This window comes from Aquila chrysaetos, chromosome 5 (genome assembly GCF_900496995.4).
Source record: "Aquila chrysaetos chrysaetos chromosome 5, bAquChr1.4, whole genome shotgun sequence".
Taxonomy (NCBI): Eukaryota; Metazoa; Chordata; class Aves; order Accipitriformes; family Accipitridae; genus Aquila; species Aquila chrysaetos.
Genome location: NC_044008.1, coordinates 22,275,377 through 22,298,892, shown reverse-complemented (window position 1 = coordinate 22,298,892; position 23,516 = coordinate 22,275,377). Strand labels below are relative to the sequence as shown.

Genomic DNA, 23,516 nt, shown 5'->3' with positions numbered 1-23,516 from the left:
TGTCTTGCTCTGAAGTGACTGAGGTGATGCTATTGGGAGGAGAAACGTCCATAAGTGTGTGTAGTAAGTGGTCTTTTTAGAAAAGTGCTGAGGGAGTGACAGCCTCCACTTCTAGATACATTGATTTAAAGCATTTTAACTACTGTTTTCTTTCACTAAGATTCATATGGAGTGCAGGCAGAGGAGTGTTGGTTGGCAAAAACGTGACAGGTGAATAAATTGTTTTTCTGGAGGAGTGATTATACATGCATAAATTCCTGTCTGAATGTCCTGTAGTTTGTAACAGCCTTCCCAGGCTGTGCTTCTCAGGAATCTTACTGCAAGAAAATGGCCTAGGCAGAAAAGATCAGTATTCAGTCTGGATGTCCTTTAAAAGTAGCTCCTTTAGAGTAGAAACTGAACTGTGAAGTTTAAGTGTTTTCATTGACACTGATGCCAAATGCAGAGGATACAGTAACTGTGTCATGAACCTCTGTGCAAAAAGGAAAATGGCAAATACTGAGAAGTGCACAGGAAAAGAGGCAGAAGGAATTTCAACATAACTTGAGGAAACACTGTAGTGCCTGCCACGCTTGAGAGGGAGGTTTCAGGTGTAATACTGGCTGAAACACTTGGAATTGCGAATAAAAATTTCTAGGGTTTGAGCCCTGCTTTGTTCAGTGGTGCAGGACGTTATAAATTCTTTTTATTCAAAGAGATTAGATCAAGTAAATACCTGAATATCCCACCAATTTAGTGTAAAAAATAAGTTGATCTCCCTGAATTGGTGGAAAGAGATAAAATATGATCCTGTTTTTTTATCTATGGTAATTTGTGTTAGAGCAAACCAGTACCTAGCATTCATTGAAAAAGATGTGAAGTATTACCCATTTTCCATTAAACCATAGTCTTTGAAAAGTTACAGATAATGGAAATATTTGCATAGTGTTTCCTCTGTGAACAGAGGAACAGAAGGGCTTAATTACTTAAGACAGTTTTGCTTGGCTACACAGTCTATTTTTTCCTCCTTTTCTAACACAGTTTTACAGCTGTGTCTAGTGCTGTGTATGGTGTATTAATTTCCATGTTTCAGTCTATTAAAACAACTGTAACACTTCAATATTCTTTCAGTATTGTCTGGCATTATGAGAAGAGCAAAATCTGCAGTCCGTACAAACTGAGAAGTAGTGCTGTTCTGAAGGTTTTTTGGCATACTTTAAAGGTGATGCCCTTCAGAGTACTGAAGATTTAATTGTGTCTTGGTTACAAGAGTGTTTAAAGTTCAGACAAAAGTCCCTGTCATTGCTGTAGCTGTCAAGATGCCAACATCTTCAAGATAAAAGCTTTTTTTTTTCCTTTGCCTAATAAGCAGGAGGACTGGATCCAATGTGTGCTGGCCATTGCATGTCACTGCTGCCTGCTAGATTTAAAATATGTTGTTTAGTCATCCTGGTGTTCTGTAAGTATGAATGTCAGCACGATTGAAGTGTGTCAGCACGATTGAATCTGAACGCTCTAGAAAACTAGGGTTAGTACAAAAAGATGAAGAAGAGTTCTACAGTGGAAATAATATTCTTGACAGGTTTCTAACCTAACTTTCTAACCTCCCAAACTTGTTGGGATACTTGAATACTTGAATTTTTATCTGTAGCTTATTCTAGGAGAATACTGCATTGTAAGTAGCTTTTGCTCTTTTGAAACAAGAACTAGGTTGTTGAATATTGTTAACACTGGCTATTATAATAACTAAAACTGGTAAACTATGAGGAGGGTTTTATTTAAGATGCCAAGTAAGAGGTAGTACTCAAATAAAAAAGAGACTTGAAACTTTTTAAATTCGTTGGTCTGATTTGGAAGCAGCCCTATGAGAATGTAGTACAGTAATTTTCTAGTGTGTTCTGTTAATTAAAATTCAGGAGGCATTTTCCTGTTCCCTGGCTTAGCTGAAGTTTTTGCTGTGCTTTTGTTCCATATCTGAATAGATGTTGTTGAAAGCCAAAGTGTAAGGGAGAACTTTTCAAAGACAGCATGACTCACTGAACGGTGAGAATATCACAAAGTGCACAGGCAGCTGTGTTCACAAGACTGTTTTAAACTGACAGTTAACTTTTCATTTGAAGGTAAGCATGAAGGTTTTTAACTGTTGAAAAATCTGCAATAACTTAATTCTAATATAAGATACTCCTCCAGGTATTTGAACAGATTGGCAAGCAGTGAGATGAATAAAAAAGGGCTAAGTGAACAAGAGAAATGCTTGATACTGGGTAAATTAGAAACAGTTTGCTGTAGCTGAGTTATTGTGAGTATATGAGTTCATCGGACTCATAGTGAATTCTGTCATTTTAGATACCTGATAAGAAATGTTAAGATCAAATGGAAGTTAATATCCAAACATGTTTAAATATATTTTCTGTCCTAGAATTAAAAAAAAAAAAAGAAAAAAGAAAAAAGCTTTGGTTATAGAGTTACCCTCAAACTAAACACCTCCAAAAATGGTTCTGAGATCTTGAAATAAAAGTCTGTTGAGGTATCATAGATACACAAACTTTCATTTTGTTGGTATTTATACTGTATTATTATGAACTGTGGCTATAAGATGTAATTTACTTACTGTATGCAAGTAAGTTGTTAGAATGCTTACGTATTTTGAAATGTAAATACAGCTCATTACTAAATATTGCTTTTACTTATTTTACCTTAAATAGACAAAATCATAGTTGAGCACTGATCTGAGTATGTGAAGGAACTAAATTGTATTTTTGTTTTTTCTTCATCATTTGCATTTCCGTTATTATTACTTAATTGCCTTTGTGAAGTGTTATGACCAGGGAAGAAGGTTACAGAGAAGAATTTAGCTATGACAGGATGCCAACTTTGGAGCGGGGAAAGCAAGAGAATGGAAATTATATACCAGATATCAAATCCAGTGACCTTCAGCTATCAAAGAGGCTGCATCCTTGCTTTAGCTACAGAACATGGATCTTTTCTTTGCTGATGGGAGTAAGTACTTTAAATGATACAAAATTTGAAAATGTAGGTAATGTCTCAGTGCCTAGTAAGCTGTTCTGTTTCACATCATTTGGGAACTCAGAATTTCATCACTGATAGTATTGAATATAAATATTTGTACAGAAAGGAACATATTTAACAAATTTAGAATGTAACACTTAATTGACTAACAGTATTCTTTGGGTAATTCTGCACTAATCAAAGATGCTATACGAAGGCTGATTTTTATCTTTAATATTAATCATATAGCATAAACGTAGAATAACTATGGTAGTGGTAAATAGCAACCAATATGTATGTATAAGCAGTGCCTTTTGGGAAAGAATGTAAAGTGTCCTCATCGTATGCATTCTTTTAACATATTTTTAATTGTTAATAGTGTTTTGGCATTAAAAATATGTATCGTACTTAACTGCCACACTCGTCTGTCAAGGTTCAATAATCATGTAGTTATTTGGTAGAATCTTCATGTAGGGAGGTATATACTTGTGTTTTTTACATGAATGTCACAGTGATTTGAATTTTTGTGTCACTGCTAGAATCATAGGACACTGATCTTGCATGTACATCATATGCTTCTTCAAGTTCTGAGCCAAGTTAATTAAAGTTCATTATAGCAATTAGAATTTGATCTTTTCTTTTTCTGTCAGTTTGTGTGTTTTGAAGAGTAATTTTTATTAAGAGCTAAAAAAGTTTCACTGTTAATGTGGTAATTACTTGGTTTTGCACAGTGAATAAAAGTATTGTGTTATTTTCATGGAAACAGCTGAAAATTTTTTCCTTTCTGACAATCTGCAAAACTTGGATTTCCTTTCATATGTACTGTTACATAAAAAGAGAGCAAAAGAAGAGCTGGCTTTCTTTACATTAAATTTTCTCAAAATTAATTGTCAAAAAGGACAACTGTCTTTAGTTTTTTCCTTTTTACTGAGTTGTTGTGAATGATTGAAGATATTAATGTTTACTGATCATTTGCTGAAGTCATATTATCAAGAAGCATGAATTTTATGGATAAATGAAAATGCAGTTTTATTAATAAGCTAATCCAATAAATTCCAATTAGATTTTTCTCCCAAGTATTATAGTGGTTCATCTCTCTCAACTCTTCTGAAAGACAGTGTCCAGAAAGGAAAGTCTGTATGTGGAGCAACAGAAGTCATACTGAACAGAACTGTCTACTTCAGGGAGCAGTTGCAAACCGTAGAGTGACATCAAAGTGGCTGCCAGTATGGGCTGTTCTTGTGCAGGAACAATTCAATATGCTTCAAGCAAAATTTCAAGTTGTGTTCTATAAATACTGTTCTTTCAGTCTGCCAGAACTCGCTGTGTGTGTGCTTATACACGCACATATGCTATCCTTATTTTCTGTTATTTTTTGAGAAGGACTTTTTAAAGACCCCCATAATTTTGTAACATGAAAAAAATGCCCCAATAAAACAAAAGAGCCATTCTGTCTGTCATCTTCCCCAGCCCCTTCAAAGAAATGCCTACTCAGAGGAGCAACAAGCAAAAAGAAAAAATGTTAGTAGAATACACTAATCATTTATTGCTGAGAGTGTAACTCTGATAATAATGAAATAAGTGGAATAGTTAGCAAGGGAACAGGAGGAGTTGAACATTTATGGGTGTGCCACTGGACCAAAGCAGGAAGAGAGTTTGGAGGGAGGCAGGAATGTAGGTGGAGGAATCTTTATCAGTGTATCCTAATATTATTTTTGTTACTGTGTTCTAGTTGGTAATTGCCCAGCAGCCCATACACACAATGAATGTTGGTGGTGCCAAGCAGAGAATGCAAAGTAGAGGCTTAGTTGAGGTTTCTGAAACATTTTTACTACCGAACACTGCAATTACCTTTTGAGCATTTTATTAGGTATTTGCCAAGTCAGAGCACAATGCTTGATTCAAACATGATTATATTGTTCGGTACTAAGTCTTGGTAACCAGCAAAACATCTTCTTCAGAACTCAGCATGTTTTGATATTTTTCTTCAACATTATTCACACAAACACTGCATTATTAAGTGTTCAGCAGTAGCTTAATTTGAAAGGAGTTACTGATTTCTATCTGACTAGTTGCTTTTTTTTTTTTAAAAATAGTTTTATTCATATTAAATTATCTTATTTGTTGCTTTGCAGACTTGTCTCCTTATTACTTCTGGATTTTCACTATATCTGGGAAATATTTTTCCATCTGAAATGGATTATTTACGTTGTGCAGCAGGTTCAGTAAGCATTCTTAATTATTTGCTGTGGCTGTTTGACAGCAAGATCAATAGTAAATAATTTTTGTGGGTTTATTGTCTTTTATTCTGTCTGTCTTTTTACTACTAACTTTCTTCCTGGAAGATTTAATTCTATTTAACAGTTCATTAAATGGGTTTTAATCCCATGGTTAAGGAAATGATGGTTGTCATAAAGACAACTGGTTTGTGCTACTATTTTCATTAACCAGCTCACCACTGGCATGCAGTAGTTATCTGCATGAATAGTTTTTGTGTGCTTGATTTAAGAAAATTTGCATTGTTATCTATTTAGGGAATTTCCTGGCTAAATGCTATCAGAATGTATTTCAGATTGTATTTCCAAGTATTACTTTTTAAGTTTATTTTGCCATAATATCCAAGTACTGAAGCAGACTAAAGTTTTCTTGAATATTATTATTTTATTAGTAAAATATGCGTTAAAGGTGTCTGACATTTTCTGAAGTCCAGTATTTTTTACTATATTTTTAAGACTCATATTTTTTACTGTATTATATATGCTTAATCTACACTTTAGATCTATATGCATAAGATAAGTATGATGTACTTGCTTTGTTCATGGCAGGATTCTGTTCTGTCATTGTTATTTTTGCAACTTGACTTCTAGATTTGTTTTAAATTAGCTACAAAACTAATGCTTTACTTTAAACAAACAAGTTCCAGGAGTTTCTCTGTGAATGAGTTGTCACTTATGTTTCTGCTAGAGGTGTTAGAATAAAGTTGAAGCAGTTTTTGAAGTTAGTATCTGCAAGATTAGTGTTAGTTACTGAGATGCCTCTTTTTTTGCCCCAAGTCTTGTCTCTTTGAACTTTGTATTTATGGGGAATTTCCAAAGATCTGGTAGATGCAGAAGGTTATCACGTTGGGTTTCAATGGCTTACTGTGGGTAAAGATGTATACGTTTGGGTGTCTGTTCGTGAGCAAGGTGTTACAGCTCCTACTATAGATAATGGAGTCAATATAGTTGGAAGAGCCGAGAGAGCTGCATAGCCAATTAACCACTAAGTGTCTAGTTTAGCATGAGCTGAATTGCTCTCTAGACTTTTTTAACCATCTTGACTAGTAGTAGGATTCAGTTGCTTAATCATAGTCATGCAGTGTTCTAGAGACTCTAGGCATCCAGGACATAAAAGGATGTTTTAATGATGTTAAATACAGGTAATTTAGGTGTTAAAGAAATGCTGCCAAGAATTTTAAATGTCGATATTAATCTAGTTACAGTGGTTCCATTGTTAAGCCATCAGCATTCAGACGTATGAAAAGGTAATTAGTAAAGAAATGCAGCATTTGTTACATGTTTACATGTTAAATAATGCATAATTTTTAATAGTTTTAGTTGAGTATATTTTTATTTTCCTTATTAGTAAGTTGTAACGTTATGTATTTGTGTAAAATAGAGTTGGATCTGTAATGGTACCTTATCTGTTGTGGTGGGGAACTGCTAAGGGATAGAGAAATTACTTTGTGAAACTTTTCTTTTATGCATGATTTTCCCATTTAGCTCTGTCCTTAAGTATAGAAACACAGTTGCTGGTGAACATAGTGGAGATCCCAAGCACAATTCTTAAAGTGTAATTTGACTCAACAGATCAGTTTTAACAAAGTTCTTCAGAACTGTGTTAAGACTGGCCAAATTTTAACTTACACAACCATGACTTTGTTTAAAAGAATGTGGAGGCCCAGTTTGGGAGTAGCAGTGTTTTTCTTTTCCTGCTCAAGGTTCTCAGGCCTTCTAGAGTTAATTTAAACTAACAAAGGCATGAAATGCCTCATGAAAGACTTTCTTTCTTTTCTTGACTCATCACATTGTGCTGGGTAGCTAGTCAGAACTGAGGGATATGGAAGGCATATTTAAACCTCTTGTAATCCTCAGATACCGATTGTAATTAATGAGCTCAGACAAGAGTGACAGACTTTCCTCAGTGTTTCTGATCTGTTTGTCTAAGTTAACTGAAATATGAATTCAGACCAAATAAATTACATGTATAGAAATATATATAAAATTCTTTGTGCAGAATATCCCACTAGTCTTCTCTTTTAATTTTCCTAGTGTATTCCTTCAGCAGTTGTGAGCTTTGCTATAGCAAGGAATAAAATTAATGTGGTAAGTATAAGATTTTATTGGCAGTTATATGCCCCCCCCCCCCCCGATTAAAATGAGAGAGAAACCCATTCTGAAACTGTTTTTCAGATACCCAATTTTCAGATTCTGTTCGTCTCTACATTTGCTGTTACAACAACGTGTTTAATTTGGTTTGGATGCAAACTTGTCCTTAATCCATCAGCTATAAATGTAAGTTACTAAAACAATTACTAATTAATGCTACATTTATCTTTGTTTAAAAAAGGGGGGGGGGGGATCAAATGTAATTAAATTGTTGTCAATACCCCAGTATTCCCACTTAGTCTGTGAGGAGAGATCATCTAGCAGTAACTTTACTTTTCTGAGTAAGACAAGACTGGAAAATTGACATTGGGGATGAAAACTTATATGGCTAAAAGATGCACAGTATAGCTAACTTAGAGGAGATTAATATGGAAATTAGTTTCCTGTCTTGTATTCAAAGTTTGAAAACATGAATTAGATCCTCAAATGTGATCCAGTTTGATCAACTGACTATTTTTCTATTGACTGTAGCAAGTTTTGTTGTTTTTTTTTTTTGTTTTTGGTTTTTTTTTTTTTTTGAAAGAGCAGGGTCAGAAGAGAAAATTGAAAATGAATTAGTAGCTCATCTGTAGACTAGTCAGTTTTTAGGGTTGAATTTTACTGAAATGAGAAGGTGTCCCAAACAGTTCTACTTCTAGGACATTTCATCATCGGATTAAGTACAATCCTTTCCTGGACCTTCTTCAATGGATAGTTTTGCTTGTGAGGCCACCAGGAAAGAAACTTTTGATGAACATTTTTCTTATACATCATCAACAAAGAGAATGCAACAGTTACATCATTTGAAGCACACATATTTCATGCTGGGAAAAGTTCACTGGTTTTGAGTCACAACTTTTAACATCTGTCTTTGGTAGTCTGAGCCAAACAGTAGAACTATAAGGTGGTTTTGGTTTTTTTTTTCTATAGTAAAATATTTCAAGACCTCTATACTACACAAGAATATTACATGTATGAGTAAATAGCATAGCAATAGGTATTGTCATTGATGAATGTTCATAATATACTATCACAGAATAGCGGTACTCAATGCAACTATGTCATACATTTCGTATGAAGGTTAATGACTGTTCTCATGTGCTATTGTTCAGTTCTTCTCCCCCATCATATCAGCTGTTGTGATACTAAATGCTCAGCAGTAATAATAGCTCCCTATAATAATATAGCAGATCTGAATTAGTGTTAGTAACAAAAGACTTTTCTAACAGAAAAACAGTGCAGAGGTGGAGTTTGCTTTGGAGTTATCTATGTTAGTTTAATATCTGGTTAGCTCCAGATTTCACAGATGTTGAACTTTCAAATTAACTGTGTTTACTTCCCCTTAGAAAGTGCAGTGTATTAGGCCAATACTTACAAACCTGCTTTTCAAATTGGGTAACTAAGTCTAGCTTCACATTTCTGTGTAGCTGGCCCAATTTTCAGAGAGATGGAGTACTGCAGTGAGTCGGAGCTGTGGAGATTTAGGACTCTGGACAGTCAGATCACTTGAATTCAAGTAGTACTGGCTTTAGATGTGGGCAGTTTTGCCCTGTGTTTGATGGGACAATGTCATGGCCCCCTAGGTCCTGTGTGTATCTCAGGACAGTTTACACCAGTCAATTCTTTGCACAGCCTTTGCTAGCTTATTGCTAGTGTAGCAGTTCACTCTTGCATTTGCCCCCTCAAGTGTTTTAGGCTGTTGGGGATGAATGAATTATGTGCAAGACACGGAGGGTACTGCCTTTTCCCTTCTTTTCTTGGTAGAGAGTTCCAATATTAGAAACCAGTCCAAGCATTCTGAGAGAAAACAGCAGAGAAGTGTGACTGGAGACTACCAGACCCTTTGCATCCCCTTCCCCTGGTAGACAGTATCACAGCGCTGTCGGAACAGTGGAGGGCTATGTCTGCCCAGGAAAGGTGGGCCCAGGGGACTCATTTTGCCACCACAATAAATAGTTATTTTGTCATGAGCCCCAGTGTGACAAAATCAATTTTGCTTATGCTCTTGAGAAGCTTGGAGCTGGCCCTGTGTGTAAGAGGTTAACTTTAGCTGCATACTTCTGAAGTGAGTAGTTTTTAGATTGCATAAAAATTTGCATTTTCTATTATTAAATATTAACAGCTTTTGTACTTTCAAGGCAGATCGAACAATTTGAAAAAAGAGATTATATTAGACTGGAAAAGTGTAAGTGACAAACATTAAATTTATAACAAGGCAAATTCTCTCTTTGCCAAATGTTAGTTATCTACAATAATATCCACATGACATCCTTGGTTACATGGTTTTAATTCTTTTCACTTGCCTATTGCATGTCCATACTATGTCGTTGATCACTGAATAAAGATAAGTCAGGATAACAGTGTGTGCAAAGCTGGCTCTGAAGCTTTTTTGAACCTTTCTGTCTTAAGAGTTATTCATGGTGCTGACTTGCTCTCCTCTTTGAAGGATACTGTTTCAGTGAGACAGTCTCACTGTTTGGCAGGTCACTGCCAGCTGTTTTCCACTACCCATGTGGTACAAAGAAAATGTAGAATACCATCTCTTTAACTGTTCTTTCATCATCATATTTATTTTCCCTCCCCATGGGAAACTGCACAAGAAAATAATACTAGGTCTGATGCAAAATCACTGTCAGTAGTTTAAAGGCAGTAAGACTCATAAAAAAAGATAAGGTTATCCAATTAAGACAATTCACATTTAACCTGCTCTCCTCCCCCTTTATAAAGGACCTGGGTAATACTTCATTAGTGTTAACTCATGTTGATGGATAGCTCTGTGAAATTCCTTTAGATGGGTAAATGGAATGCAAGATACAAGCCATGTCCTAGACTGTGGCTGTGTGACACCACTCCAGTAGGGTGCAGTTCTGTAGTTAGTACACTATCAAGAGGAATGATATGATGTGTCAAAGATGCAAACTGCCGCTGCTGCCACTCTGTTCCTTCCCAGCTCTTGGAGTAAGAAGCCTGATGGACAAAAATGAGTAGAATCTCATGCACGCTGGCCACTGCAACTGAAAGCGTTCAGAGCTTGAACAGGATTCAAATTAACTCCAAATTGAGTACACACATTTATTGTCTCCTTGCAAGTTCAGTGTACCTCCATTATAGTTGAGATGATCCAGTCGCTGGGACCCTGCCATACAATCTTGTTGCCTCAGCACAGATGGCTAAGGCAGGATTCCGTGGCCTGAACTTAGACGTCTCTTATTTTAAAAGTGCTGTGAGATATTCTGCCTGACTGCTGCTTCTACTCTGGATGGGTGAGAATCTCCTACCAGTCCTGTGTCATACATTCCATTCATGCAGGCACGTTCAATATGCTTGAGTATTTCATATGGCACTAGCAGCCAGTATAATTGAACCCCACTCCTAGTGACTGGTTGGCCAAGTAGCTTTTGGGGTTCCCTCTCTTGTCTGTAGAGACTAGGTCTCCACTGACACAATAGTGGAAGTGTAGGCAATGTGGGTGCACACAGATATTGGAGTGTAGATTTAGCTGCCTAACCGTAAGTGTGTGTCTCCATTAGGGATGTGCTGGCTTGTCCTGCCTTGCTCCACCTGCTGATGCAAGAGGGCATGTCTCCTTTAGGTCATCTGTCATTATTTGTCAGACCTGTGCAGATGTCTTGAAACACCTGTAAGATATCTTAAATCGTGTTAAAAGTATGCATTTAAGCAACTATGTTGAACTTTAAATTATTTAATGTTGAAATTAATTCAACCCTTTCATACAGTTTCAGTGAACCATGTTTTTAATACCTGCTGCAGGTTCAGAGCAAGTTGGATTCGGGTTGTACTAATCTACTACTTTCTACCCAGTTGCACTTGCATGTTCTTTAGTCATGGAAGAGGATTAGGGACACAACTTATTTGGTTCTCTGCATCTGTTGATAGATTTTATGTACAGTGGTAGTTGTAGAGAGAATTTTCTTTAGTGCTTAGAAATCTAACATTGAATTTCCATTGTTACAGATGGTATAAAAAAGTACTTAATTCTAGCTTTAGCTGTATTTCCGTTTAAAAAATAAAACCAAAACCACCTAAACTCCAAAACTGGAGATAAGATATTTTTACTTTGGTCTAGGGACATTGAACTGATTTTATGAGTGGAAGGCTCTGTCTGATATTCTAGACATGTCATACCAGAAAAAACACACTGGAAAGATAAAAGTTAAATTAAAGAATCTAATTTATTACTATTACTTTTTCAATTTCTGTCATTTACTACTTATAGCATTAAATGAGCTAGCACTAAATGAGCTAGTCATCAATGTAGTTACACTGGTTCTGGACTTAAACTTGTACATCTACTTGGCACTGCAGTGTATAGTGTGGCCTTGCCAGCCCACGTCAGTACCAGCAGTATGTGTCAAAACACGTCCAAATCATGGGAATTTATGGGCTCGATTAAATTGTTCTGCAGGCCATGTTTGACACGTCTTCTTTTGCCAAATAATGTCTTTATTCTTTATGCTAGCACTTTCCCTAGAAGCTTACCACTATGACATTTATTGCTGTTTGTGGCTCTAGTACAACTGTACAGTCTGTTGTGTACTGCAAGGCACATAGTTCCAATTATGATTTCCTTAGAAGGATGAATTTCAGTGCCCAAAAAAGCCTCTCAAATCTGCTACTTATAATCTTTTTCAAAAAACATGTGCTGCAAGATACGTGTCAGAGAAAAACTGAGATTTGATCATCTACAAAGCAGGTCTGACATAAGATAACAATATAATTCTGTTCTAAGTCATTGAACAATGGTTTGCTGTAATTGTATAGGTTCTGAATGGAGTCACTTCTCCCTGAACTTTTGGTACTTTGCCCAATGGCCTGACCTAACCACCAAATGTTTTCTTGGGCTGCCAGTGGAAAAACATGGTGTTTTTGAAGACAGAGGGAGATCCACTCTGCCTAACTTGTGTGCCTCTAGGAAATGATTCAGCCCATGTAGAGTAGGTATCTACCTCTTTTCATGAGGCAATAAGGAACCAAAGAGAAATATTAAGTATTACATTCACTAATTTGTCTCTTGAAGGTGAGCAATGGCAGGAGGACTGACAGCATCTGTGTTTTTACACAATAATGTAGTCTGTGAGACCTGCAAGACTTATGAAACCACAAAGAGTGTTCATCAGTGCTCTACTAGCACTAGGTAGAGCACATAGGAGTCTTGGCCCAGGTCTTTGGATTGTGTTTTCATTCAGCATTAGACATTGTATTGCACCATTTGGATTGCAGCATAGGGGCTGGGAGCCTGTGGCCCTCCTTCCTTCCCGCAGTGGATTGCCTTAGCTCCTGGGCTAGTTAGGCTTGCTCGTATTTGTCCTCTTTCTGTTCCTGTGAATCTTCCATGATTTGTTGCAGTGTTCTGATTTCACAGGGAAGGTCCTGCAAAATGCAAACGTGCCCAGCAATCACCCTCTTGTCATTAAGTGCTCTTCTGGAAGACAGTGATAAAATCTTCAGGCAGAACATTCCCATAAATGAAAGAAATGTTTCTTTCTTAGGTTAGGCATTCTGAGTATTATGTAGACAGCTAAGTGTTGTCTGAGAAATTAATCAAAAACCAAGAAAAAGGTTAACAAGATATCTAATTAATAATGTCTAAATGTCACAGAAAATAGCTTGCTGGATCCTGCTAGAACCCACCCCCTCCTTTATTTTTAGTATGGAAGTTGTAACTCATTTATGTCTGGGATTTTATTGACAGATAAATTTCAACTTGATTCTGCTTATTCTGCTGGAAATCTTCATGGCAACTACTGTAATCATTTCAGCTAGGTCTACTGAAGAGTGCTGTATGAGAAAGAAAGTAGGTACCCTTAAGGATTAAAAATGTCTTTTTTTTTTTTTTTTGGTGTTAAAAAATATTTGATTTTTCCTGTATTACATACATTGACAAGTTACTGGCAACTCCAGTATATAACTTCATATTACATGGTAAAACTAGATTTGAACAATAAATAAAAGGACCGTACTTAACAGTAATAGCCTCTTCTATCTTTAAGAGTGCAATGGGCCCTCTGCAAAATGAACTGTTGCTATTATACAGCACTGGGTTGTTTGAATATCTTATGAACAGGCATGGCAAATGTTTTATTTCTGTTTTGTAGAACAAAACTTAATGATGTATAAAACATTAGAATACTGTGATTTTTATGTGTGCAAGCAATGCCTTTTTGAAGCCTGAGGTGGAGAAAGTATTCATCACGTATGCCAGTTTGGTGGTATCTGGACAACAAATATTGGCTTCAGGATTTGGGGCTATAGATAAAATTTTCTTTAGTCACAAGTGCTCTCCCAAATCCCACCCTCATTTTTCTACAACAGTACTTCTTTTAGGTACTAATGAAGCAAACATGCTGCGCCATTTTGTGTTCCAGTAGAAGTATTGCTTGCTAGATAAAGTCGTGTAGTGTACTGTCCTCCTTCAGTTACTGTTTATCCACATCAGTAAAATCTGGAGGCTCAGGAAGAAAGTATGTATTTTGAAGGTGGAAAGGGGAGACAAGATGACCATATTTCATTGTTGAACAGTGGTTGTATAACAGGTCATCTGGGACTACCTCATTTGTTTTTAATGTGAGTGATGTGGTCTGACACTAGTGAACACTGTGGTGGGTCACTACCGGCTCTGATGGGCCAGCCAGACATTGCACGGCACCGTTAGGACCTGTAACAGGTACAAGTTGTACAGGATATTAGAAAGAAATGTATTGCTTTGTGTGGTTTTTTTGATCATGATTTTTTTATTCACCTCTAGAATACTGCACATGACAGTACCGTTGTTTTGAGCAATGTCAGCTTTCCTACTCGAATTCTGAAGTCATACTCAGTAAGAAAAGTATTGTTTTCTTTCATTAAATCCATTTGTTCCTTTATGTTTCAAAGTCCTAAGCTTCTTTAAAGCCACGAAGGGATCAGTGTAGGTAAGAGCTGAAAGAATAAAAACAGAAATGAGAGATATTTCTTAAAATGTTTCCTTTTAGAATATTGCAAGATAAATGATAACTGCTGTGTATAATAGGAAGGAGACTACTTAATGACTGAAGGATAAATAGTGTAAACTGAACTGTTGTTCAGTGGAGCTAATAAATGAGAGCATAAATATGTATAATGAAGCTGATCTTGTTTTCACTTAAGCCAGCTGGAGTTTTGCAGTATTTTAGATCTGAAAAACATTGACTTCGTGCATAGCTAATAGCATAAATGCATTTTTTTCCTTCCAGTGAGTTCCTTTCTATATGCAAATAGGAAATCTGGTGTTCAAATGCACTGTTAATAATTTGCGTGCTCTTCTTTGTTTTAGGTAATTGAGGTGATTATTGGAATTTCATCAGTATTTGGTGGAATAATTGCTTTGAATATGGATGTTCTAGTCTCAGGTCCATATCTTTCAGTAACATTCTTTTGGATCTTAGTTGCTGTAAGTAGTGCAAAATGAAGGTACTCTTTTAAAACAATGTCTTTGATTTTTTTTTTTTTTTTTTTAAATTTTTTTTTTCATTTTTGCCCTCCCTACTGGAATATTTATTTGGCCCTAATACTAAATGGCAATTGCTGCTTAGCAAATGAATTAGCGCTTCAGTATACTTAATATATTTATGCAATATGCTTGTTCTATTTTGATTTACAATACTTTGGTTCTTATAAAATGTTCTGATACATTTTCAGTCCTTAGTTCGGTAAAATGGAAATGAGTAATAAAACAAGGGTATTGGAAGTAAAGTGTTTTGTCAAATAAGTCCTAGGTTTTAGAATATTTCAGGCTGCAAAATAAAAAGTTGAGTTTAGTTTCAGCATGGTAGAATCCTTAGAACATCATCTTTAGCCTGTCAGCCTTAACTGTCTTAAAAGCCTGAGACTGTGATTGTTAACCCTTGTCAGTAGTAACAGCCTGTACCTAGGAGCAGTGGATTCATAAAGGATGCTGTGCTACCCTGCTTGCCACAGATTGAACCTGTTGAGAAAGAAGACAATGAACATTAGGTTTATATATGGCTCCCATGTCTGGAAAATCCCTCAGCATGAAGTGGAAAAAGATCACAAACAAGTTTTTCAGCATTCAGAATTAACAAAATTCAGTAGGGTTCATTAGGTTTTTATGTAGAGGTGTCAAGTTTTGAGGATTATTATATTTGAGCATGTGTAGGTTTAATGCATGATACTTGTCAAATGCAAATTAAATGAAGATTGGTTTTATCTCCATTTCAATAATTGATTCCTAATACTGTCATAATAAGTCTATACAGTTTTACCTTTTCAGGAAATTTAGGATGCGATCTGTGACTAGGGGGAATCACTGTAACTCAATTGTAATTTTTGTAATTTTCAAGTAGGTAAATATTGTTACGTTTTTTTGTTTAGTGCTTTCCAAGTGCTATTGCAAGTCATGTAGCTGCTGAATATCCAAGTAAATGTCTGGTAAGTGTGTAAAATTCTTGGGTTTTGTCACTAGAGTGGAATAATGCTAAGAAAGCCTGCCTGTGATAGTGGGCACTACTCATATTTGCTCACTTGTTTTCAGTTACTTCTACAAAATGTGACAGAAATATGTAGCATGAGTGTATGCTGATATTCCTGAAAAGAAATCCAGTAGTTTCTTTGGAGACTTAATTCCACCAGTGCTAGAAAAGAATTCAGAGGACTGTTTGTTGGGGTTTTTTGTTACTGGTTCTTTTGGAATGGATAGGAAAATGACGTACCTCACATGGTATGCCCCGAATTGCTCTCATGCTCCTGAGCTGAGGTCCCTTCTGTTCTGTCATCTGCATGACTAGCAACAAGGACTAAGAATATTCAGTAGAGTGTATTTATTCCTTGAATGTCCCAGATGTGTAGTTAAGCCTTCTTAAAACATCTGTGTTAAGTTATAATCATGCAACCATATTTAAGTCAGTAATGATGCATGACCACAACTGAAGTCAGAATTTGATCCTGTAGGGATGATATTTGAATGAAAACTCAGCTGCTATTGTATGGCAATAAATTTGCCTCAAAGCACTCAAATTTATTTGCGTAGTTATTTTAGGTTGTAAGTCTGCAATATCTGCTGTTAATTCTCATTATTTCATACAAACTGAACAATAAATGATAATTCTATACTGGGTCTTTAAACTGGGTATTGCTTCCTCTATCTGCATATGAAAGGCACTTTAAAAATCAAACAAAAAACCTATCATCCATATTAAATGGAAAATGAATTACAAAACAACTGTTTTGGCTAGGAAACTTAGTCTATTCAGAGCTTGCTTCTGTATCTCTGTGCAGTATGGATGGCTCTTAATGTTTGTCTCATATGTGTGATCTTATATGCTTTTACACACTTTTGTTATGCTTGCTTCGAGGAGATATAGCTGACAAACTGAAGTGTTAACTTGTTCTTATTCTTATTTAACATTTATTATCTTTTATTTTTTAGGTTGAGGTCCTGATTGCCATTAGCAGTGTTACCTCTCCATTGTTGTTCACTGCTTCTGCATACTTATCCTTCAGTATCATGCAAGTTGTTGACATCTTTAAAAATTATCCACCTGCTGTTAAAGTATGTATTTTTATGCAATTGGAAAATTAACATCTATCTATTACAGTAGCAACACAAGAATGAATTAGGAAGTATAAGAAGACAAGGTACTGCATTATAAAGATTGAATAAAATGTTACAGAAATTATTAAAAAACTCTTTATTTAATGATATAATTTTAAGTATGTTAAATCTATTGCCACCCTGGAATTATAGTTTAAAAAAAAAAGGGATATTATTCTAAAGAATCAGTAAGAATAATATGTAATATGCTGGCATCCTTGAGGTTTTTATAAATTTGTAGTATATAAATGAAAGATTCTAGGTTTACTTGAAGAATACATTTTTCTGTTTCTTAGGATGTCTACCAACAGTTGGGCTTGTAAGTTTACACCTGGATTCATTCAAAGCCTGGCCTGGGGCAGAGAAGAAGAAAAGTTTGCAAATCTTAAAGCATTTCCATATGTGCATTGCTGAAGAGCTTTCTAGGGCTTTACCGTCTAAGTGTTTATCAATCTGTGATGATGTTCAGTCCTGCAGTACCAAAAAAAAAGAAAAACAAGGCAGGTCCAGCCATGGTAACCAGGTTCAGCCAATAGTTCAGTGGTTGCCAGACAAGTCCATAGTAGTGAGGCAGATCCAAGGTCAGCCAGGAATTCAGGTCAACAGGGCAAGGTTGCAGCCAGCAAGGCACAGGGCCAGGCCCAGGCATAGCTGTGACATTGCTCGGGTCAGAACCAGCAGTGAGGCTTTATATTTCAGAGGATGTTTTCCTCAATTCTGTTCTCTTTCTAGAGGAAAAGATCATTTGGCAAATTAACGTTTTATTAAAAATTATCGATCTGTTCTACTTTGAGCAAACTCAGGCACTCAAATTTTAATTGAAGCTTCATGCTGAAATAAACTGTAAATTATAATTTGAGTTAATGAAACCTAGATACAAATCTCAAGAATATGGGGGTGAGAATGGCAGAAAATATTTTATTCAAGTAGTTAACATATTCATGTCCCTATTTTCAGCAGTCTTATGATGTACTCCTGTTGCTTCTGATGTTGATGCTGCTAATTCAGGCATGCCTTACTATTGGAACTGTAATACAGTGTGTAAATTACAAGACAAAAATGAAACTACATGATTCATCGTGGACAGCATCACAGGTTAAAAAACAGGAATACAGAACAACAGAGGTATGTATTTATAACCATTGTTAAATTTAAAAATCTGTATTTTAAAAGATTTTTTTTGATAATGTTTTCGTTACTTAATTCAGATCACAATTAAAAGCTGCTCTTTAAAACTGTGAAGATGTTAATGCACTGGTGAATTTTGTAATAAAGAGATAATATTTTGCTGATTAAACGATAACTGGAGCATGACAGATGCAATATCTGTATGTCTGTGACAAGTCCTGTTAAGAGAAAAACAGTTGTAATGTTAAAGCCCCCTTTTGTTCTTATTTGTAGTATGGGCTCCCAATTAAAGATGAGGTTCATCGTTGTACTAAGATAAAATGGTATTCCCTACTCCCCAGGATGCAGATCCATAATAGCTGTTCATATGTCAGAATGAAGTTACAGAAAAGATGATGGGCCTTGCATGACCATGTTCTAATAATGAGATAGCCATCTATTAAGAAAGGAATGGATTTTTACCCTTTCAATGTGAGCAGAAGTTTTGGGCTATAGAATGAGAGTGTTCGATATAGTTGTACCTTTCCACGGCCTGCTGTGGGGGAGTGAATTTACTAAGCCGAGTTAGTTCTCTTAAGGTCCCTAAGCTTTGAATGGAAAGAGTTAAGAACGTGGAGCGTAGGAACAACAATGGGCAAGCTGAGTGAGTGGCTATCTGTGCTGGACGGTATGAAGTAGTGTGCAGAGGAGGCTGCCTGGAATCCCAGGTCTCTCTGTGTCCTAATTACACTACCAAAGTTGGTCATAAAGATCAGAATTTATATTTCCCTCCATTTCCCTCCTGCACTTACATGTTCAAGCTATCCTTTCAGATACAGATTTGGCACATACTTTTTTTAGAGCATGGTGATGCCAATATTATATTACTGCTACCACTTTTCATGTAGTCATTCAGGGCTAGAGTGCTATTTCAGGGACTGATGGAACCCAGCTTTCTTCAGCCCACGGAGGTTAACTACATCCATCTCCTAGCACAGCATGGTAGCCCTTAGGCTTTCCTCACCTCTGCTGTACAGATCAAAGCGCTGTATCTTTAAAGACTAGGAGAGAGTAACTCAGGTTAGCTGAATGCTTACTGCATGGCCCAGCGCTAGAGTGCTGGATTCAGTCCCTGCTCTAGAAAGAGCATCTGCATTGAAACAGCACTAGATAGAAAGCATTGGGAGCAGGGACTGAAATTCAGTCAAGTCATTATACAGCTGGTAACAGAAAGTGGAAGCTGTGGATTTATGTGCCCTCAGGCTGCTGGGGGCGTTTGGTGTAGGTTGCTTATTTTCTGGATCTGTGTCCTGAGAGTTACATTCTGTATAAAAGATGAAGCACAGCAGCACTTCCACTGCAGCAAGTCACATTTTAGAGCATAGGTCATGGCATGGCTAAACAGATCTATTCCGGGGTTTATTTACATAATACATAAGTATTCCTAGTTTGTGAGTCACTGAGATATTGGGTGAGAGTTAAATGCTAAAAGGAGCACTTTGTCCGGAAAAGCAAAACCTTTTTGCTTACTTTTTAGTATTGAAACGCACAAATATTGTTACAGGTGAAGTTGTAGGTCTCTGGCTTCTTAGAAGTCTGTGTTCTTGGGCAAGAAGTTTGCTTGCATGTATGTAGATAAATCTTGCTTCAGTTGGACTGCAGGGGGCTACTTCTGGCTTTGGGTTTAGAGATTAAGGTGCTAGGGCTTTCAGTCACATTTTGGAAAAAATCTTGAAAAAATGACCTAAGTAACATGTTTAAAATAGGAATTTGGCCAAGTTTCTTTGACCCAAATGTCTCGAGTATTATACAGTTTACACTATTACGTTTTATATTGTAAATGTATACTATACAATATACAAAACTATACAATTTACAATGCACAGAATATTTTAATAGCTCTGACTAACTATTCATGTTTACATTCTCCTAGCTTCTCTCAGATATTTATTTGCTTGAACTTCAGTTTTTAACCAAACCATTGTTTCATGTTTCCATTTGTCTGAAATTTGTTTACTTTTAGGTTTCCAATAATACCTTAAAGGATTTTGACAAAGACAAAGCCTGGAAAGCAGTTGTGGTGCAGATGGCTCAGTAGTTTGGATTCTGCAAATGCAGCCAATACAGTACAACCCAATACAGTAAATCAACTGTTTGAATTAAGGCTTAAAAATTTTTCAGTTTATAAACAGCAATAGAGTTACAGCAGTAGGAGCCAAGGAGTAACACAGTAAATAATGTGTCTTTCTAATAATTTTGAAATATATTGATAATACTTTTAACACATCTGTCTTTTCTGTTGGTATCTGTATTCTAGTGTTGCTTTAGAACATACCTTTAGAAAAAAGGTAGAGAGTCACATGGATTTATGCTGATGGCAAAGTAAAATATGACTATGTAGTAGGCTTCATATATTTGCAGGAGATTGTTATAACTGCAGTTATGCAGTCAGTGTAACTGATAAATGCTTTTGTAAAGTTATGAGTACAAGTCATAATTGATATTTTTGCTTATACTTCACTTTTGTAGGAGTTGTAAAGTTGTTTTGCATCTCATTGCTTTTATATAAATAAAAGTCTTTATTATGTGGAAACTCAAGAATGTGGATTGACATTCTAATTGGAGACGTGAAAACAGAATATTCTTTCCCATTAAGCTTCCATTTCTGGACTGTTAAAGGGGAAGGGGCTTCTTCTGAGTGGCCAGGCACAAAATCTACTAGCCAAAACAAAAAAATAACAAACAGAAGCAATCAGCCAAATAACAGGAGATACTACTGATATTAAGAGTTTTTTCACCTATGAAAATGTATTTTTAGGAATATTACTTTTCATTTATTTATTTTCCTAACTATCTTTAAAACTTACAGAACCTAGCTGCCCTTAAACATGGGATATCTCCCATACAGATTGCCTTTTCCTCCTAGCTGAATTATGTGTATGATCATGTAGATTAAGAACACTGTAAGAATTTCCATGTTAATAGGCTTTTTGGTGTAACTAGGGTGATAGCTGCTGACAAGGTGGTGGGGTTTTTATTGTTTTTCTGTTTTTATTGCTTTATTGATGTTTTTTGACAAGTTCTAGACTTTGAAGTTCATTCTTTTTTAATCTGAAACAACCCAAATAATTTGTTCAGAGCATGCTGCAAAGCTTGCCTCTTTGCTTTTGGGGAGAGGAAGTAGAGAGAAAGGTACATACAGTGCAGAGCACTTCAGGTATGCCAGCATGTTTTCTTTTGTTTTTGGGAAAGCTGACAATTATTACGGCATTTTAATACATAAAGAATACTCTTTCAGGTTTAGAGCAGTGCTTCTTCAGAGCTTGTATGTAGCAACCTCTCTGATCACCTAAAATAGTGTGTGGTTTTGGTCCAGACTAATACATCAACAATGAGAGGCTGCAGCTTCTGTTTCTTAAATACTGCCAAATCTCATGCCTCTACTGGTGGTACTTGTGTGAACATTCTCTCAACAATGCAGATAAATTATTATGTCTGCTACAATCTGACCATTTTTATAGGTAGAACAAGTTAGTTTTTGATTGTACAATATTTTTTTGAAAGTTGCAAAGAAATGGTGACAGTTCTACCTAAAAATAAACATCCAAACAACTTTCTAAATCTCACGCATGGATTGAAACTGGACAGACTGTAGATAGACACGAAGTAAATCTTGATTGCTTGTAGCTTTAATTAGGGTGTGCTGGTAGATAATTTGTTTCCACAGCACAGCAGGGAAGCCTGTTAAAGGCAAAAAAATCATACCCCTCTCTGAGGTCAGCATGGTTGAGGTAACAGTGTATGTGCCATGTTACAAGGGTTTCTGCTTGGAACTGGCTGGAGAATGCCCATTCCAGCCTTGCTGGGTTTCAGTAGAATTAATGCCATGGACTACTGCTTAGCTTATACCAGGAGTTGGGGTCCTAGCTTAAAAGAAAAAAAAAGAAATAGCCCTAGGTAAAATAAACAAATAAATCTGGCTGAAGCAGCTTCTGAAAAAAAATAAAATTGTGTGTACCTGGTGCATGAATCCTTCCTCAGCTACCAACTTAGCTAGGAAAAGCTAGGAAAGCAGAAGCAGTTTTAAGAGCATTTTTTAATGCTCTCTGTTCCTGCAGGCAAATTTCTTGTAGCATCTCACCAGGAACAAGAACACACAGTTGACTATTGATGTATATTTTTTTGTTTTTAGTAGTAACCTGCCTTATAAGAACAGACGGGTGAGGAGGAAAACTGCAGTTAGGATCCAATGTATCAAGTCTCACCTTTGGTGTTTCTGACTACTGTTTTTCTGTTAAGAGCCATGCCTAGTTATAGTTAGAAAAGCAGTATGTCTGTAGTTTTGTTGGACCTAAGCTTCTGTTGTGAACCTGGGCTTAAAGTACCTTAGGCGCTCAACTAGAATGAGGCATCTGGAAGAAATGGTACAATGCCTACCCCACAACAGCAATACAGACCTCTCTGTATCCAGAAATGTCTCTGTGTCAAATGGACTGTGTATATGTGTTTTTACATGTACATATATGTTCTGCATGGATAGTTTTGAGTTGTTACGAGTGTTTTAGATCTTTCCTACCATTTGTCTCCAGCAACTGAAGGGGGAGATTTTTACAAGGCAAATGAGCTGATCTAAGTGCTGAAAGGGTTTGTCTCCTCTGGCCTCTACCCTTGTGCTAGCCATGGCTGGTATCTGATTAAACTGGCAGAAAATCTATCGATTAAAAAAAATGAATAGTTTCCTGCTTAATTAGTCAGCTTAGCACACTGCAAACTCATAGTGGCCCTCTTTTTGATCTTGGATATGACTTCATATCAACTGGAGGTAGAATTGGACTTCTGCCTCATTGGAAGTAGATCAACAGAGTATTTGTCTTTTGTTAGTACTTCCTTTGTCCCTTCCTGTCACATTCCTTTGCTATGTTTTGCCTTGGTCATATGACCCTTCTCTTCTCCATTCCCCGTTTGAAAAATTAGACTTGTACATGATCCGTACCAGGAATTACAACTTTAGACTGACCATGTAATCAGTTGGTTTGTGTGTAGATCACTGTCAATTATAGTTGGAGTTAAAGGAGTTTCTCAAATAAAAAATTGCATGTTTTGTGATCTGGGTCTTGTCTTTGTGAAGTGAATCCATGAGATCAGAATAATATATTCTGAATTAGTTTCAGAAACTGGAGTAGTCAGGCTTCCCTGGCAATTGATTTGGTTTTATAATGGTTTCCTGTTTTTTCAAATGTTAGAAGTACTTTTGTTTGAGTGGGAAGTCCCTCAGGGAGACACTGACAGAAGAAAACGTTGGTATCATCCATTTTATGAATAGTAGTATCTTAGATAAGTATCTTTGAAAGATGAGTTTTGGATTTTTTTTTCCCCCCCTTATCTGGTGTTACCTGTCTAATGCTAGTATGAGATATTTCACAGTA

General features: G+C 36.3%; 1 protein-coding gene across 7 annotated transcripts; it reads left to right on the top strand.

The window, feature by feature from the left end:
- Nucleotides 1-1,334: 1,334 nt before the first annotated feature.
- Nucleotides 1,335-23,196, top strand: MLC1 (modulator of VRAC current 1). Of its 7 annotated transcripts, XM_030015634.1 has the most exons (13): nt 1,336-1,438; nt 1,962-2,099; nt 2,796-2,979; nt 5,124-5,213; nt 7,299-7,352; nt 7,440-7,541; nt 13,108-13,209; nt 14,161-14,232; nt 14,707-14,823; nt 15,765-15,821; nt 16,819-16,941; nt 17,941-18,108; nt 20,114-23,196. In XM_030015634.1, exons 3-13 carry the CDS (start codon nt 2,800-2,802, stop codon nt 20,186-20,188), a joined length of 1,140 nt encoding a protein of 379 aa, XP_029871494.1. In that variant the 5' UTR covers nt 1,336-1,438; nt 1,962-2,099; nt 2,796-2,799; the 3' UTR covers nt 20,189-23,196. The 7 variants fall into 7 exon arrangements, with proteins under 7 accessions (XP_029871496.1, XP_029871494.1, XP_029871495.1 ...); XM_030015636.1 differs by lacking the exon at nt 5,124-5,213 and having other exon boundaries at nt 1,335-1,438; XM_030015635.1 differs by lacking the exon at nt 7,299-7,352 and having other exon boundaries at nt 7,455-7,541.
- Nucleotides 23,197-23,516: the final 320 nt, after the last annotated feature.